At 33.5% G+C, this 18,917-nt stretch overlaps 2 protein-coding genes across 2 annotated transcripts in view; one reads left to right on the top strand and one right to left on the bottom strand.

Annotated features, from left to right (window-relative positions):
• Positions 1-14,443, top strand: part of LOC107669918 (inward rectifier potassium channel 13-like) — a 23,666-nt gene extending 9,223 nt beyond the window's left edge. Inside the window, exons 2-6 of the mRNA XM_016462352.1 lie at positions 2,663-2,728; positions 3,393-3,479; positions 3,871-4,011; positions 10,375-10,888; positions 13,547-14,443. Coding sequence (XP_016317838.1) covers positions 10,405-10,888; positions 13,547-14,145 — 1,083 coding nt within the window. The 5' untranslated portion in view covers positions 2,663-2,728; positions 3,393-3,479; positions 3,871-4,011; positions 10,375-10,404 and the 3' untranslated portion in view covers positions 14,146-14,443. The remainder of the gene's footprint in view (positions 1-2,662; positions 2,729-3,392; positions 3,480-3,870; positions 4,012-10,374; positions 10,889-13,546) is intronic.
• A 2,768-nt stretch (positions 14,444-17,211) lies between these two features.
• The window catches only part of LOC107669899 (EF-hand domain-containing protein D1-like), a 7,996-nt gene continuing 6,290 nt past the window's right edge, over positions 17,212-18,917 (bottom strand). Inside the window, exons 3-4 of the mRNA XM_016462331.1 lie at positions 18,653-18,787; positions 17,212-17,988 (exon numbers count right to left, since the gene is read on the bottom strand). Of these exons, the coding sequence (XP_016317817.1) occupies positions 17,854-17,988; positions 18,653-18,787 (270 nt within the window). The 3' untranslated portion in view covers positions 17,212-17,853. The remainder of the gene's footprint in view (positions 17,989-18,652; positions 18,788-18,917) is intronic.

The raw sequence follows: 18,917 nt of genomic DNA, 5'->3' as shown, positions 1-18,917 counted from the left end.
TGTAAATTACTTTAAAGCCTTAAATCTATTCTTTGAATAATTTGTAATTATTTGTACTTGTTTACAGACGTGTTTTTTTTTATTGCTTTTCTTATTTAGTTTTTATTTATTTATTTTAAATATTTGTTTTCATCCAGTTTAAATGTTATTGCCCTTATATGTTCTTTGTTCTAAAAATTGCAATTAAAAAAAAAATAAAAAATGGGCGCGGCCATTTGTAAATTCTATGGGTCTGGCTTCCGGTCTCATCTGCGTCCACTCCGTCCAGCTATTTTTAGCTGAACAAAACAGTTAGTTTTGCTGCTTGATATTGAAAGTTGGTGTGTCTTATCATATTATTTTAATGTATTATCTTAATTATGAACACACTGGTTTGCAGTGCAAGTGTTTTACCATTTACTGCACGTTGTTATTCTCCTCGTTATTTATCTATAGTGGGTAATGAACCGGAAGTCTCACCCATAGGCTTACTTCCGCGTTGAAGAAAAAGGTGGATACAGGAGGTTACGCAACATTACACAAGTTTTTTTTTTACGCCTCCAGATGGCACAATTCTCACTTTAAAAAATGGATTTGAAATGCCTTCACTCTATTTTAATGTGAAATATTGTATTTATTAAAAAAAAATAAAATACAGAAATGAAGAAATAAAAAAAATAATATTAATTCTAATGGAAAAAATAGCTTATTAAAATGTTATAAATATTGCATAGTATCATAAAATTCCCTCAAAATTATAAGAATCAAAAAATATTATTGAACAAAAATGTATTAGATTGATTTTCCTGAAAAAAAAAGAAAAAAAAAAGTTACTTTTTGACCGCGAACGGAGCCAAGTGTGACTCCCAAACGAAGAGGCCCAGAGGGTCAACAGGATCTTCTTATGCAATTTCAGTTCGTTTTATAAGTAAATATCTTTCACTTACCCTTATGTGTTTTGTATGACTGACACTTTCAAGGAAGACAACAGGTCTTCGAAACTTTTCAAGTGTTGTTCCACAGAAGAAAATAAGTCATAGAGGTTTGAAACAACATGAGAGTGAGTCAATTATGACAGATCTTTTGAGTGAAACATCCCTTTAGTCATGAGTAAGTGTTGGAGAATGAATGACACAAAAGTCAGTTATACATAAATATCAAAGTTATGTATTTATTTATTACGTTTGTAATTGTTATTCCCAATGATCTTGATTATTTTAATGATGATTTACATTAGTCTATTATTACTGTAATACAATAATAAAACTCCAGACAGAGATTTTTTTTTAAGATGAAAACCAGTATGAATTAAATTCAGTACAACAAATACTAACTGGATGTAGAAATATAAGAATTATATATATATATATATGTATATATATATATATATATATATATGTGTACTATTGACATTTTATTGCAGACTGAAGCACAATAATAAAGTTGGTTAGTTACAACTTACTTAATTTTAAAAATATGAGGGTGCTTAATTATTATGAAAATGTCACAATTAAAGAAAAAAAAAATAACACTGATATTGCACAATTTTATTTTAGTGCCAAATTAAGCACAATGCTAATAGAGTATGGTTACTCCATTATGGTTAATAGAGTACAAGTATACTTAAATTACTCAAAAATTATTTTTATTTATTTATTTTTTATTTTTTAAATGAGGGTGCTAAATTATAATTTTTTTAAATAACTAAAACTACTAAAATAATTTAAAATAACGTGTTTTTTTATATATACTCCTAGAGTTTTAGACTACCACGTTTGGCTGTTCTGACTTCCAATAGATGATGATCAAATATCCCAAAACCCTTCAGACATTCATTTACATTTTCTGCCTCCATGAATGAGCTGTAAAGCTCATAAATTACTGCTGTTGAAAAAAAACCTCCAGGTCGTGTAAGTTCTTTGGTGCCTTGCGTGCTCTGCACGTCTGAATTCTCCTCACAGCGCTCAAAGATGCGGAGGCCCAGCTTCGCCTCGGGACAATTGAGAGACTGCACAGCTATCACAAAGGCTGTGAACGGTCACTGATGCTCGAGGAGGCAACACGCGGTATGTGAACTCTTAAACAGGATCTTTTTATGCAATTTCAGTTAGTTTTATAAGTAAATATCTTTCTTTTTGTATGACTGACACTTTCAAGGAAGACTTTCATGGTATATTCCCCTCAAAATGACTGTAAATAAACTCTATTGTTTGCTCTGTAGCAACATACAAAATTTAGCTAGCTTTTAGCTGTTATCTATTATCTAGTTCACAGTGAAGACCTTCAGATTTCTTATCATTGCAATAAACTGAGACCGTCAGCTGTGTGATGCAACTATTCTGTATTCAAATGGCAACTCACAGAAAATGATGAGCCTGCGGGAAGCTGTTCATAAAGCGCCATAAAAATATTTTTATTTGTTGATATTTTTATGCATACTTTTGTGTGGATCTCTCATTTAGATAAGCTGGCCCTGTTACCACACTAGAGTTTCCCACAGGCAACTATTTTTATTTGGACATTTTCCAATTAGCTTCACATCACTACCAGAAATATCATTTATTAGCATTTTAGTGGCATTTTAAGTAAAGTGCAATATTGATAGTGTGTGGTTACTTACCAGTGTTAAATTGTACAAGTGTGGTCTTGCACAAATCTTGAATTTCTCAATTCTTTCTTCTAGAAGGCACTGAGTTTAAAGGAAGACTTTGGAGCTTCTCATATTTTACTCCTGAGGAAAAAGACCCCAGTAAAATCACATTTTGAGTCATTTAGAGTTTCAGAAAAGATCTAAACAATGTCTCACATTGCTCAGGTCTGTCTGCAATCAAAAGTCAGAGATCTCAATATGAACTTATACATTTCTGATCAAATGTTTCTAAAAACAAAAACAAATGATCTGATCTGTGCAAGCAATGCAATTAGGAAAAATATCTGAGAGAAAGTTGATACTTAAATAAAAGGAAAATATCTTAATTATAAAAGAGCAACAACACTTAAAAAAAAAAAAACATTTCTTACTCAGGATTTTTGTCTTGTTTTCCAGTCCAAATATCTAAACATTCTCAAATCAAGGCATATTTACTTGATAAGCAAAATGACTCAATCTTGTTTTTTGAAAAGTTATCAAAATTAAGCAAATTTAGGCCTAAAACAAGAAATAAATATCTGCCAGAAAAATATTCTTGTTTTCCCTTTGGATTACGGTTATTTTTCTAACCCCATTGGCAGATATTTTTATTGTTTTAAGCATAAACTCACTTATTTTTGATACATTTTGCAGAAAACAATCATTTTTATTATTTTATGTCATTTTGCTTCTCTAGTAATTTTGCCTTGATTTAACAATTCATAGATATTTTTTACTGGAAAACAAGACAAAAATACTAAATAAGATTTTTTTTTCTCTGCAGTGAACAATTAAATGTGATCACAAGGCCATCCGACTGTCATCGGCAATGTCAAAAGTGTGACCCTTTCCTGTAAATGAGAGATATTATGTAAGCAGTAACACAGGCACTCATGCAGAAACTCTCACGCTGACCAACAAAAACAGGACAAAATCTGTTTTCACTCCTTAGCCGAAAGAAAGGTTCAGGTTGAGAGACGTTTATCAGTTAAAACAGCTTCAGAAAGATGGGTTAGAAAGACAAGCTACTGTACTGTTCCTTTCATCACACACACACACACACACACACACACACACACACACACACACCCACACACAGACAGAGAGAAGTGACTCTAGGTGTTCTCCTCCTCTCTCAAGTACTCCTAATTGGCCACATGCTGAGTAATGTGACCAATGAGTTTCAGGGCCGGCTCTCTTCATTGTATGTGTGTGTTTGTTGGAGTTCATCAGTGCGTTTGACTCTTTGGTGTCTCCTACAGAAGGATCTGGATTGGTTTTACACTCCGGCCGAGGATCTACGGTTCCTCACGTTCTAGATCCTGCTTGAACACCTCAAAAGGTTTCACGCTCTGTCGAAAAACACTGAGGAATCCCTAATAAACCCCAAAGAGAGAAAACTGGTGAGTAAAACTGGTGTGTGTGTGTGTGTGTGTGTGTGTGTGTGTGTGTGTGTTATGCTCTGTTAGAGAAATTATTAGATAAGACTTATAGCTGGAAGAGAAAAATAGAAGATATTTTACCTTGGGTGACCATGACTAATCACAGTCTCAACAGACAAACTCTACTGAAAGCAATTCAGCATCCAGATCTTCACGACAGTGTTTATGTGTATGTGTGTGTGTGTGTTTGTGAATCATTGTTTATTCATAAAAGATTTCGTGACATCTATTTTTTTCTCTTAAAGGAAAAGTTCACCCAAAACAAATTTTTTTTTCATAATTGACTGACCTTAATGCCATTCCAAAAATGAGCCCCTATTATCTGTCACACATGCTTGTGTGTGTGTGTGTGTGTGTGTGTGTGTGTGTGTGTGTTATGCTCTGTTAGAGAAATTATTAGATAAGACTTATAGCTGGAAGAGAAAAATAGAAGATATTTTACCTTGGGTGACCATGACTAATCACAGTCTCAACAGACAAACTCTACTGAAAGCAATTCAGCATCCAGATCTTCACGACAGTGTTTATGTGTATGTGTGTGTGTGTGTTTGTGAATCATTGTTTATTCATAAAAGATTTCGTGACATCTATTTTTTTCTCTTAAAGGAAAAGTTCACCCAAAACAAATTTTTTTTTCATAATTGACTGACCTTAATGCCATTCCAATATGACTTTTCTTTTTACCTACACTCTTAAAAATAAAGGTGCTTCAAAAGGTTCTTCAAGCGATGCCATAGAAGAACCATTTTTGGTTCCACAAAGAACCATTCAGTCAAAGGTTCTTTAAAGAACCATCTCTTTCTTAACTTTTTGTAATCTGAAGAACCTTCTTTCGCCACAAAGAACCTTTTGTGAAACAGAAAGGTTCTTCAGGTGTTAAAGGATCTGTCTAGAACCATTTAGACAAAAAGGTTCTTCTATGGCATCGTGATACACCTTTATTTTTAAGAGTGTAGAATACCAAAGGTGATAAAAAATAAATAAAATCCAGGCCAGAAACGAAATGCAATGAGGACCGGGTCTGTCAAACTCCAAAATAATAAAAATAGCACCATAAAATTAGCCCACATGACTCTTGCACTGTATAAAGATTTCAATTTAGGTCTTCCCCTCTGCCAAAGCTCTGAAATGGAAACTAAATGTATGACATTTATGTAATTTGGCACCAAGCATCATTGTTCTTTAGCAAAACACTTTTAAATTATGCTCTATTTCTCACACAAAGCTATCATATGACTATGAATATAGTGTATGAGTAATATAGACTACTTTTATAGTAATTTTATGGTGCTTTTTTAGTCCTTTTGGAGCAGATACAGACCCTTTTTTCACAAAAAAAGTGACAAGAACTCTTCAAAAATATTTTTTTCTATTTCCAAGGTGTTTTTTAGGGTAACTGTCTTTTAAATATCCATATCTCTCTCTATTCTCTTCTCCCTCTTTCCTGACTCTCATCACACACACACACACACACACACACACACACACTTGAAATAATCATTTACCCATGAGCACACCCTACTCATTTGCACTCTGACACATTGAACTGTGTGCAGTGGAGAATCACTCAGTTTTAATCAGACCAAATCTCTGGTTAAACTCGTAACTAAAATCACCGAAACAAGACACATTTTTTCCATTCTAATTCAGCTTGAAGTTCACACAAGTAAACCATGCACGACATGTGCTAAAGTTCAGATACAGTGCTTACAGTAACTGACAGCACTATCTCAAACTCTCTCTCTCTCTCTCTCTCTCTCTCTCACACACACACACACACACACAGGTCCAGGTTAATCTTATATCCAGGAATCAGCTACTCATTGTTTTGCTATTGTTTCTCATGTGTTGAAGAAAGCATTCACAAGGTGAGGTGTCATTGAGGTAGCTTAATAATTGCAAGATGTCAATCAAAGATATGACTGATGAAAGGGAAAAAAGAACTGCTAGAAATCCTGAAATGCAAAGAAAATGACGTTCTTGGCTAGATTTACTCAAACTACATTATTTAATTTTTAAATAATTAAGTAATTTGTACAAAATGAACCTAGACATCACAGCAAACAGAAATGTGCTGACCACGACTTAACATAAATATGTGTAAAATGTCCTATTTGCTAATATGTATCATAATTCTGTGTAAAATCACATGGTGTCATCTAAAGTATGCCAGAATATTTAATACGATTAGGTGTACAGCAAAAAAAATCTATTTCTTATTCAGTATTTTTGTCTTGTATTCCAGTACAAATATCTAAACATTCATATATCAAGGCATATTTACTTGCAAAATTACTTAAGTCTAAGAAGTCTGAAAAATGTATCAAAATTAATCAAATTTAGGCCTAAAACAAGAATTAAATATCTGCCAGTGAGGTCAGAAAACATAATCTTGTTTTCCCTTTGGATTAAGTTTATTTTTCTAACCACATTGGCAGATTTTTAAAAAGAATTGTATTTATTGTTTTAAGTATAAACTCACTTAATTTTGAGACATTTTGCAAGACTCATTATCTTATGTCATTTTGCTTCTCAAGTAATTATGCCTTGATTTAACAATGTTAAGAATGTTTGCAAAACAAGACAAAATACATTTTTGCCGTGTATAAAAGAACAAAAAGAATGAACATTTGCATGCACATAAAAGCATTTTTTCATACAAACTTAGTTCCATCTGTAAATATGACCAGCGTCACGCCGTCAACTGAAAGCCCATCATTCATAAGCTAATGAAACCTCGTATGAAGACAAGCAACAATATGGTCATGTGGCAATGACTCATGCTCTGTCTGCAAAGGGTTTGTGTAAATGAATGGCATTAATACATATGGAGCCATCGTGTAGCATCAGATGTCCAGAATGTGCTACACTAGATGTAGCGCTGACATTATCAGCTGTTAATCCATGGAACAGGACACATAAAGAGACGTGTGTTTTAATCGCCCTGTGGTCAGATCCGATCACATGAATTACATGCGCCGCAAACACGCACACGGCTATGGTCTACTGTGATTTATCATGTGATGGATTCCCTCATGAAGTTTAGGTTAAGATAGAACATGTTCATGGTCTTGTCTAATCGAGTGTGTACTTCAGGGACCAGGGGTTATATTGGGCCAGAATGATCTGGTGTTAACACTGATTGAAGAATTAAAAATAATTATGATTATTTTGTCAATCTAATAACATACGCAATAAATGTGTCCTCATTTCTGATAGACATCAACTGACTGTATCAACTACTGGCAGCAACAGTAATTAAATAAATCCATAATTTATTAAAAGTTTTACAATTGGATTTTGAACCCAGACCAATACATGCATTGTAAGTTTATATATATGTGACCCTGGACCACAAAACCAGTCATAATGGCTATTGCTACAAATATACCCCAGCGACTTAAGACTGGTTTTGTGCTCCAGAGTCGCAAATATGATCTAAGTTTATAAATATTATGATATTTGATGTATTTACAGAATGTATGGAATGAAAATGTATGGAAATATTTTCGAGAACATTATCCTAAAATTCTGTCTGTTTCATTGTTGTTATTGTTAATCAAAACTAAAACTGTTACACTTTTTTGGTAATCAAGCTGAAGTAAACAAATATTACATAAAAACTTAAACTTGAAATCTTAAAAATGTAAATGAAAATTATAAATAAATTAAAATAAATTACAAAACTGTGATATAAGTTTAAATTTAAGTACTAAAATTACTACAACTATATATATATACACTACAATAGTAATATGTACAAAAGTTTGGCCTCATTTAAAAAAGATTTTAAGAAATAATACTTTTATTATACATCTTTGCTTTTATTCAGCAAGGATGTGTTAAATTAATTGTGAAAAGATTTTTATTTCTAATAAGTCCTGTTCTTTTGAACTTTCTATCCATTAAAGTTATAATGGATACAATTTCAACAAAAATATGAAGCAGCATAACTGTTCAACATAATAAGAATTGTTCCTTGAGCACCAAATCAGCATATTAAAATGATTTCTAAAAGATCACGTGACACTGAAGGCTTTAAATTGGAAATTTGCCATCGCAGGAATAAATTACATTTTAAAATACATTAAAATAGAAAATAGTTTTTTTGTGTGTGTGTGTGTGTGTTCTTTTTATATATCATGTCACAATATTACTATTTTGGTCAAATATATGTAACCTTGGTAAGTATAATTATATTTAATCATTTATTTTATTGTTGTTTTTTTCCAGTAAATATATTTATGTAGTAATAATGCAAAATGCATTCTACATTGAAACTATCTTGTCTAAGTTCACCAGAAACATAATTATATGGATTTCCAAACCCGGAAATCCCATTTTAACCTCAGATGGGGATCAAGGTCAGGGCACAATATGCTAGAATTTGTAAAGATTGAAAGCAAACCTCATTCATCTTCAGCCAGCAATTTTCCCCATTAGGAAAACATCCAGAAGTGGAACATTCCCTGTCCTCACCGGGAGAGAAGCCGGAGGGCAAGTTAACATTTGTTAAATGAAAATGTGACACTCTCCTCTTATTTACAGTTTAACCTGAAGCGTTGGCTTCCAAACATCCTCAGGCGCTTTCATTTAGTGCGCCTGCATAATATTTACAGACACATTTAACTTGTTATACAAGGGGCTGGTACATTATTCTTTGTCAGGTTCTCTAGCACACAATCTAATATCATTAAACAGTGTGACACACTGAAAAAACATTGTGCTACTGGACTTCTTTTTTCTTTTTATTATTATTTCAGTGCTTTGCTTTTTAGTGTCAGACTAGGCCTAATTACTCGTAGTCGTCTGGTAGAGAGAGAGAGACCGCGCAAAAAAAAAAAAGCGGATTAAACACACATTCCTGCTGTCTTTTCCACACACACACCCCACTGAGAAACATCACCAATTAAGTCACCTGGCAGCCACATCAGTGCAGAAGTACACACACTACACATCATCTCTGCCTTCCCTTCCTCAATAATAGCACAGGTGACTAATGTTCATACTGCTGGTTCAAATGTCAAAGGAATAGTTCACCCGAAAATCTGTTGTTGTCATCCTTAATGTACAGTTCCAAACCCAAAGAGAGAAACTTTTTATATTTTGACAGCAGTCAAGTGCCAAAAAAGGATAAAAAATACACCATAAAAGTAGTTATGGTGTTAATACACAACTTAGGCACTATATTTCAAGTCTCCTAAAGTAATACAATACCTTTTAGTGAGTTTAATATTATTTATATTTACTATCAAAAGATTTAGTAATATTTTAAATGAGCTTTTTCTATATTCGGTTTCCTTTTAATTTTGTTATGTGCTTTTGTCATTTAGTTTTTATATATATATATTTCTTTATAGGTTTCATTTTTATTTCCATTTTAGTACTTCAGCTTAAACGTTTTTATAATTTTTAATGTGCTTTTGTCATCATTTTTTAAGCTTTCATTTCAGTTAAATACTTAATTAAAACTTAATATCTAAAAATTAATTTCTGTTAGTTGCCTAGGCAACAGTTCTAATTTTCATTTAAGCTTTTGAGGTATAAATTTTAAAATTATGATTTTCATCTATTATTTATATCATTTTATTTCAGCTTTATTTCAATTACCGAAAATGATTTTTAATGGTTTTAGTTTTAGTTAACAATAACAACACTGGAACAGACAGAAATGTAGTAAGATATTCACAAAAAAATAAAATAAAAATCCCATCAACCTTCATCCTGTATATTAAATCTAACACCATTTTCTGTTAATTACATCAAATCTGGCACCATTTTTAGATGGGAACAGATTTGGAGAAATTTAGCATTACATGACTTGCTCACCAGTGGATCCTCTGCAGTGAATGGGTGCCGTCAGAATGAGAGTCCAAACAGCTGATAAAAACATCACAATAATGTCTTGTGAAGCGAAAAGCTGCACGTTTGTAAGAAACAAATCCCCCAAAAAAGACTTTTTAACTTTAAACTATATAGCTTCTTGTTAAAATACAAAGTCCTCTATCCATATATATGTATATATATGTTTTTTTTAAAAGGTCCATCTCCATTTTTGGGTCAACTGTTCCACTAATGATTAAATTGAGGCCAAATAAAAGTTTGGAGCATAATACATCTGTATAAAAATTCTTCAAAATATCTCCTTTTGTGTTTCACAGAACTAAATAGTAAGTAAACATACAGGTTTGACTTGTGTTTGAAATTTCATTTTCATTTTTTGAGGTGAACTTTTCCTTTACAAAAATCTGATTTTCATATGCAAAAGTGCAGAAATGCAGCATGTGTAACTGATATCAGGTGCTCTTTTGCTCACCTTTCCAGGTGCCAACCGCTTGCCAACTTTCCATCACCATGACAAGCACCACCAGCGACCAAAAGGCCGCCTCCTGCCCACTGATGGCCAAACCTCCCCATCAGCGGCTGGTCAGTAAGGACGGACGGAGCCTGATGCAAGGCAATGCCCCAGGCTCCAGAGAGACGTGGTTCGGGGCCCTGCGGGACATGTGGGGGACGTGGCTGACGCTGCGCTGGCGGTGGGTGGTGCTGGCGTTCTGCGGCTCCTTCCTGCTTCACTGGCTGCTGTTCGCGGTGTTGTGGTACCTGCTCGCCCGTGTCAACGGAGACCTGGACGTGCCCGACCATGACTCCCCACCAGCCGGCCACGTGCTGTGTGTCAAACACGTGACGGGCTTCACCGCCGCCTTCTCTTTTGCCCTCGAGACGCAGCTGACCATCGGGTATGGCACCATGTACCCGAACGCTGACTGTCCGACCGCTATAGCGCTGCTCGCCCTGCAGATGCTGCTGGGACTCATGCTGGAGGCCTTCATCACTGGTACACACCACAGTCTTCTACTTTACTGTAGAAATATGCATGAAGTCTATATAAGAGATATAACTTTCCTTGGAAATTAGGATTTTAAATGAGTTTTTTTTTTATTTACAGGAATATTCTAGATTCAATACAAGTTCAGCTTAATCGACAAGCACCTGCATTATAAGAAAAAAAATAAGGCTGCATTAAAAAATAAAAAAAAAATGTTACGGTGAGGATTTAAAAGCACAAATGTTAGCTAATAATTATAAAAGCATTTACAGTAACTCTTGTTACAGTTTGTTTATTATTTGTCTTGACGAACCTTCTTTTAAAAAAAAAAAATAATTACACAATTAAGCAAATTAAGCAAGTAATAATTTATATTTTTTATTAATTTTATTGATTTACTAAATTATTCTATTTGCATTTTTTCTTTTAGTTCCTTTCTATTATTTTTAATTAAAATTTAACATTTATATTTTCATTCTATTTCATATATATTTTAAATTCATATTTTAAATGAGTTTTTTATATTTTCAGTTTCAGCTTGATTTTAAAGTTTTAGTAATTTTGTTATGTGCTTTTGTCATTTATATTCGTTTTTTTTTTTCTTTTTCTTTTTTACAAATATTTCTATATAGCTTTTGATACATTTATTTTATTTAAAATTAATTTTTATTTAAATTATTATTTTTGCAGTTTTTATTATAATTACTTTTTATTCTATTTTCTAAAATACACATTTTCTGGTTTCATTCTATAAAATTCAAATTCAAACCTAGCATCTCAAAAAAGAGAAACCTCTACCTCTTCTATTAAAATGTATTATTTGAGCTGTACTAAAAAAAACTCATGTCAATGCACACACGCACACACCATATGTATCATATATATCAGACATACTGTATATGTATCATGTTTATGTAAAATGTTTACCAACCTTTGTGTACAAAAAAACCTATATACATGATATTAACTTGTGCTGAACCTAGAATATTCCATTAAAGCCTAAACAGCTACAGTACATGGGTTTTACATTAAGGATGTTAAGCTGCTTTTCAACCAGAAAACATAAGCACATAAATCACACATTTCCATTAATGTTCATATCATCATACTGTATATCTGTTGACTATTTCAACACGTTCCCCTGTTTATAGGTAAGCCAAACTGTAACTTAAAGTCTGAAGTCAACATATATTCTGAAAGAATTCGGAAAAAAACAAGTTTTTTTTTTTCTCCAATTAGTTACCTCAGAAAATCTCAATGACACAATGACCTATAGATAAAGACTTCAGATATATGTACAGTCAGTCATGGGACTGAGTTCCCATGCTTTAAGGAGATCACCAGTAAAAGACTCTTTGATGGATATATTTTAAATAAAACTTATCACGAGTACTTTGACTCTGAACTACAGGGTAAATGTAAACGCATCACAAATCTGGCTTTGTATAGCAGAAAATCCTGGTACTGAAGCCCTCAGAGGAAATGCAAAAGGACCTGTAGATGTCCTGCTATTGAACAAGAAAATATGTAACAGTATGCACTGAAATCAGGGGTAGGCTACTTGATCCTACTTTAGAGTTTTAGTTTATTAAGCCACCCATAAACACAAATAAAATGTAAATGAACTGACAAATGCTGCCATCTTGGCTCAACTGCAGTTGAGCATACATGTTTTGTGAGCCAATCAGCTGAGCTGCAGATGTCATGTGACTAATCACTCTGCTAGATAACTATCCTGGGCTGCGTTCAGCCCCGACAAAATGGTGCAAAACGTTTTTTCTGCAGACAGGTTTTGTGAGCCAATCAGTTGAGCTGCAGGTGTCATGTGACTAATCACTCTTTTATAGCAAATATCCGGTTCTTTGATACCAAAGACAGCAAACAGGGAAAAACCCATGCATACTTTTTAAGAACATTTACTAGAATATAATGAAACCTTAGCTTACAAAAAAATGTATTGGCTGTCAAGTGAAGAAAAAAATGTAGAAAAACGTGTAGTTACAGAATCTACCAGCAGGGGCTGACTGCTCAGGTAAACCAGTCAAACCAATGGCCACTTTAGGAGTTTTGACCAGGATTGCACAAAATTCAGAATTTAAGAATTATGTGTGAACAGGAAGTTTAGTTGGAATGACAGGAAGTGGAATTCACTAATCACAATTCATACAATGGCAACAGATAATTGTATTTTGGGAAATTACGTTTTTTTTTTCCATTCTTGCCCATGTATATATAAAGTAGGTAAAAAAAAATAAATAAATAAATACATTTTGTGACATTTCAAACTAATCCATCTGTTTCTAAACAATTTATAGATTTAAAAAAAGAAAAAATTCTCTCTTCTCAGTACATTTGTGGCAAGGTTTGTCTTGACAAACTTACCTTCTCTAAAAATAAAGTATTATTATTATTATTATTATTATTAGCATTTAATTTATTTACCTTATTAGTTAAATCGTTTATTTTGGAGTTTTATTTGGCTTCTTTATCATCAAAGTTTGTCCAGATATATATATATATATATAAAATTAAATGTACAAATTTCTATTGCTATTATTATTATAAAGTATTTTCTTATTCAATCATTTATTTTGCAGATTTATTTAGAGCATTTTGTTTTTATTTCAATTCCTTTTCATCCAAATTCTTTTTTCTGTCACTGCTCAGGTGCATTTGTGGCTAAATTCTCCCGCCCTCAAAAGCGCTGCGGTGGGATCCTGTTCAGTCCTCAGGCCGTAGTGTGTGAGGTCAGAGGTCAGCGTTGCCTGATGTTCCGCGTCTGTAACCTGCTTCCACGGCCGCTGGTGGACGTGTGTGTGAGCGCCGTTCTCTACGAAGAACGTGACGATCATGAACTCCACCAAACCGCGATGGAATTCAGTGTCGATAACCTGGGGTCACGACCTTGCCCCCTTTTCCTGTCACCTCTGACCTTTTATCACCCTCTAACTCCATCCAGCCCTCTAAACAATGCCCCTAACATCAAACACTTGGAGTTGGTGGTGTTCCTCAACGCTTCTCAGGAGAGCACGGGCTCCGGCTACCACAAGAGGACGTCCTACCTGCCAGACGAGATCCAGTACGGCAGTTGCTTCACCAAGGTGACGTCTCGGCAGGGAAAAGGCCGGAGCAAAGCCGAAAGCATGCTCTATTTTGACATGCAGCCCTGTCCACTCACGCTCCCAAACACACACACCGGCGATGCACTGGAGAAAGAGCACGAGGTGGTTCAGCTCAACGGGGAAGGCAGTGACCGGGTGGAGTAGCAGTGCTTTATTTTTATGCAAGGGTGTATGATTTCATAAGAATTCTCCGCTCATGAAACGGGCATTTCATTTCACACAACCTCCAGTTTATGACTTTTTTTATCCCAAAACACAACCTCAGTTAGTTATGGTCTGATATGTCACCCCGTCCTGTTAGTAACCCATCAAAAACATTTTTGCTGCTACGGACACACTTGCGTTTTCCAGAGCAACACAGATGAGCGCCAGCTGCTTAAGATCTTGTTTTCATATGGCAATAAGAGGAATCTCCAATGTTTTATGATTGTAACTGACCATCTTCACCCTGAATCCACTGACACCACAAAACCAAGTTTGAGCCCTTATTTATTCGGCTCCTGGACATTGTCACTGCGTTACCTGTCTGTATCTGAGTCAAGGGCTTGTTTTCAAAATATAAATTATTAAAGCGCTGCACACAGTGCTGGGTAGATTACTTACAAATTGTAATCCGTTACTGATTACAAATTACATGATGGAAATGATAGTGTGCAACATAAACTATTGGATTACTCATATTAGGTAATGTATTCTGACTACATTTTGATTACTTTTAGAGTACTTTTGACTTAAAATATATTCCATTCATGAAGTGTATTAAACATTACATTATGTCAGGGATTCACAAATGAACTACAGGGGGGTTTGGGAATTGATGAAAAGCTGGAAGACTTTCCAAATGTATGAAAGCAGTAGAATTTTAGAAATGAAAATTTAAGAAAGAGAGAGGGAGAGAGAGAGAAGAAGAAGAAGAAGAATCATGGCAATCAAATTATGAATAATTTACTGCCAATAATATGTAATAATGTTATCTATCAAAAAAGTAACTGTAATCTGATTATGAGCATTTTAAAAGGTAACATTCTAATTACAAGTACTTAAATTTTGTAATCTGATTACATAATCCAGATTACATTACAATCAGTTACCCAGCACTGGCTACACAGACAAAGGTCATCCTTGTCCATAAAGTATTTTTATCAAAATGCATGAATGTTAGGGATAGTTCAACCAAAAATGAAAACTCTGTCATCATGCACCTGTCATCGTCTCATATCCACATAAGGTGGATGTTCATTTATTAATATAGAGTGTTGCAGTGATGACCCGGAAGTCCACATCACCAACAAAAACCCAATAGCATTCTTCCACAATTTTTTGGATTATTGCATAAATTAAGTACGGTGGCCAACAAAAGTTTATTATTCTTACACATAAAAAGTAAAACGCTAAACATGGGCTATAAATAAAAATTACACCATGGTTGCATAACTTTAATGTCACTACCATTAAAGGGGTCATATGATGCCCATTTTCCACAAGTTGATCTCGATTTGAGAAAGGGGAAAACATTTAACGAGATAAAAAAAAAACACGGGGTGGATTTTAATCATTATAGGGTGGTTGTGTACACACACTGCCAACACACATTTCAGTTCAAACAACTTGTAAAAGTGCATGTAGCATTCTATGGCCCCTTTAAGCTTACAACAACTCTTTCAGTTTTTATTTATAACATTTTCCCTGAAAGTCTGAGTTAGAATAGCTTGCAAGAGCGTGATTATAAACACAAAGAGGCTGTAAAAGCAGACTAGAAGTGAGAAGATGAGTTTATCTGTTCTGCGCGATAGTGTTTAATGTCCCGATCAGCCTCTGTAGTCCCATTTAGACACTTGTTAGCGACCTCCTTTTTGAAAACAAGTAAAAGGAGTAGTACTGAAGGATTTTTATATTGTAGAGTAAAATATCTTGAGCTTGTGTTAACCACAGACCTCAAATTCAGCCATTTAACCAAAAACCCATTCAAAAAACCCATTGACTTCAGAAACCAGAAGTGCTCAAATGCTTGTTTCTGGGTTTTGGCCCAAAAAAATATGTCATCTCTGCAACACTCTTATTATTATTTAATATTCAATGAAAAAAATGACTTTTGTCGTATTTGGTTGAACTATACCTTTAACGTGTTCATTAACACCCCTATTAAGTGCCTACTGATAAACTTTTCTTTTTCATGAAAAGTCATGAAATGGACTTTTGGATGGAGAGATCGAATATTGAACTGAACATTAACAGTGATGTAAATAATAAAGTATATAGATCAATAGATTATTTACTAGATTATTTTTGGGAAAGAGAATCTCAATATTATCAGTGCAATGCAATCTATGCAATAAAACAAATTAAAAATTAGCACAATCCTACTGGTGGCACAACACTATATGATTTTTTCTCTGTAGGTGATTATATATAGCACATGTATTGTCTGTTTGTCAATCAGGAAAGACTGATTGCTTTCACTTTATTATTATATGTATAAAGCATGATTGTTAAACTCTGGAAGGCTGGAAAAGAATTGTAGTAAATCAGTTTCCTGCAAACAGGCCACCAATCAATTTTTTTTCAAGCTACACTGACTGGAAACTGATGTGGAAAAGAAATGTCTTTATTTTGATATGTGGAAAACTAGACTGGATTCAAATATCTGTGAAAATGTTGTGGTTGTGTGTTTTTTTTTTTAATCCTTACAGAACATTTTATGCATTTTATACATCATTAGCAGTAATTCTTATACAGTTAAACAAAAGTTATGTCAGCAACACACTTTATAGTGCATGTTGTATTGACCAAGTCCTGTGCTGCCACCTACAGGCACTTCAGAGAAAATAAATGCCACTGATATAACATCAATTATTACATTTTGCACATATGGAATAAAACGAAGCCGCTTATTTTATATATATATATATATATATATATATATAAAACACAGAAATAAATATATAAATGATAATTTAAAATATTAATAAACAAAATAATAGCATATAAACAACACAAAAAAAAACACTTGCCATATAGGGTTTATAATAGTATATAGTAGGGTTGATGATCAGAATTGCAAAAGCTGAATATAATATGATATAATATAATATATCTATATATTATCTATATAATCATCTATATAATCATATTGCAATATAATATAAAAACATTAAGGTTCACTGAAATGTAATCTGAACTTGCAAAAAAAAAACAAATATATATATATATATATATTTTAAAATACAGTGATTTAATGGGCTTTATGTAATTGGCAAAACACTAGAGTTACAGGTAGATTTTATGAACATCTGATCAAATACAATTAACCAAAACTTAACAACAATATTTAGCTGACAAATATGTAGAAAAAAGTTGACAAAAAAGAAAATGGAACAAAATGCATGATTAAAATCTATAAAAATAAAAAAAAATTCTTGACCCTTTCCCTCCATGTTTTTTTTTTCTCAGTTGGTCATAATCAACATTTAGTCCACGACAACAATTTTGCATGTATTTAAAATTATGATTAACACTGAATAACTTTACAATAAACTTTTTAGTTTCTAAAAATATATAGTTGCTTTGATTAAAATAGAAGCACACTCTAGTCTATTAGAGTTTAAGTCCTACATTAGAAGTCTCCTGAAATTTCACTCACGTCATCTCGTCTTCTCCTCAGCCGTCACCCGCCAAACAAATTCCTCATGCATATTTCAGGATAGCTGTAAGTGGCTAATAACGATAATGCTACTTGTTCAGTGTTCGGCTGTGGTTTTGATTACACATAGGTGTGAGGTACGAGAAGCAGCGTGTGCATGCGTGTATGTGCTTGTGTGCAAGTAAACTGTGCTCTCTAAAAGAACTGTAGTTTTAGGAGCAGAATGTGGATTGCAGCTCTTTAAATGCAGCACGCCGTTGTTTTCTTTCAAGTTCCATCCTCTTCTTCTCTTCTTGTTCCTCTCGTATCTCTGCCTCAAACTTACTGCGCACCGACAGAGCCTGAACCTACCAAACACACACAAAATACAAATAAAATGCATTTCTGTTGAATGTGTCATATGCCTACAACATAAAAATAAAAATAAAAATAAATGTATTACTATTGCTGTATTCCTGCTAAAACAATTTATAAATTCTACATTTTCTATTTTATATTAAAATGTATTAAAATAACTAAATAAAAACAACAACTATAAATATAAAAATACAAAAATAATTTAAAATAATATGTAATATAACTATTTAAATTATTATTAACAATAAAAAATGTTGACATAATAATATTTAATTTTAATAATAAAAAAATTAAAAAGGTTCACTGAAATGTAACTAAAATAATAACCCTATAACTTAACCTAAACATTCAAAAACTGTTGCAAAAATTTGACACGTTATTTAATACAAAAAATAATATTTTGTAAGTTTAACATTACTAAAAATATCAGAATGTACTTTAAATAAATAATTTAGGACATAGAGGTTCAGCTAAAAAAATATGCGCTTTTATAGTGTAACAACTGTCATCAAAAACTGAACACATTATTGATGTGTTCTTTGCAGATGTCAGCCTTTCATGTACTTACTGTATATGACCACAAGAGGGAACCTGAGAACCTGGGAGTAGTGGTTGCTCATGCATCAAAACACACTAACATAAAAACCCACAAACCTTTGCCTCAAAGAAGTCCCTCGCTCCAAGAACGCCTTTGGTCGAGACGTCAATCTCTGAAAGTCGAGCCAGAGCCATCAGTCCGCTCTCTTCCTGCAGCTCACCTGCCGCGGCCCTCCGGAAGATCAGCAGGAACTGACACAGAGATGGAGAGATTAGGATTATAGGGAAATTTCAATGGCTTGAAAGGTTATCAGCATTTCTATGCTATTCTAAAAAGAAACACAAAGGAATCAGATATCAGCTGCCATGTCAGCATGTAAAC

This window comes from Sinocyclocheilus anshuiensis, unplaced genomic scaffold, assembly GCF_001515605.1.
Source record: "Sinocyclocheilus anshuiensis isolate Anshui unplaced genomic scaffold, SAMN03320099.WGS_v1.1 scaffold272, whole genome shotgun sequence".
Classification (NCBI taxonomy): Eukaryota; Metazoa; Chordata; class Actinopteri; order Cypriniformes; family Cyprinidae; genus Sinocyclocheilus; species Sinocyclocheilus anshuiensis.
Note: the sequence above shows the minus strand (reverse complement) of the source record. Positions and strands in the feature narration are given on the sequence as shown.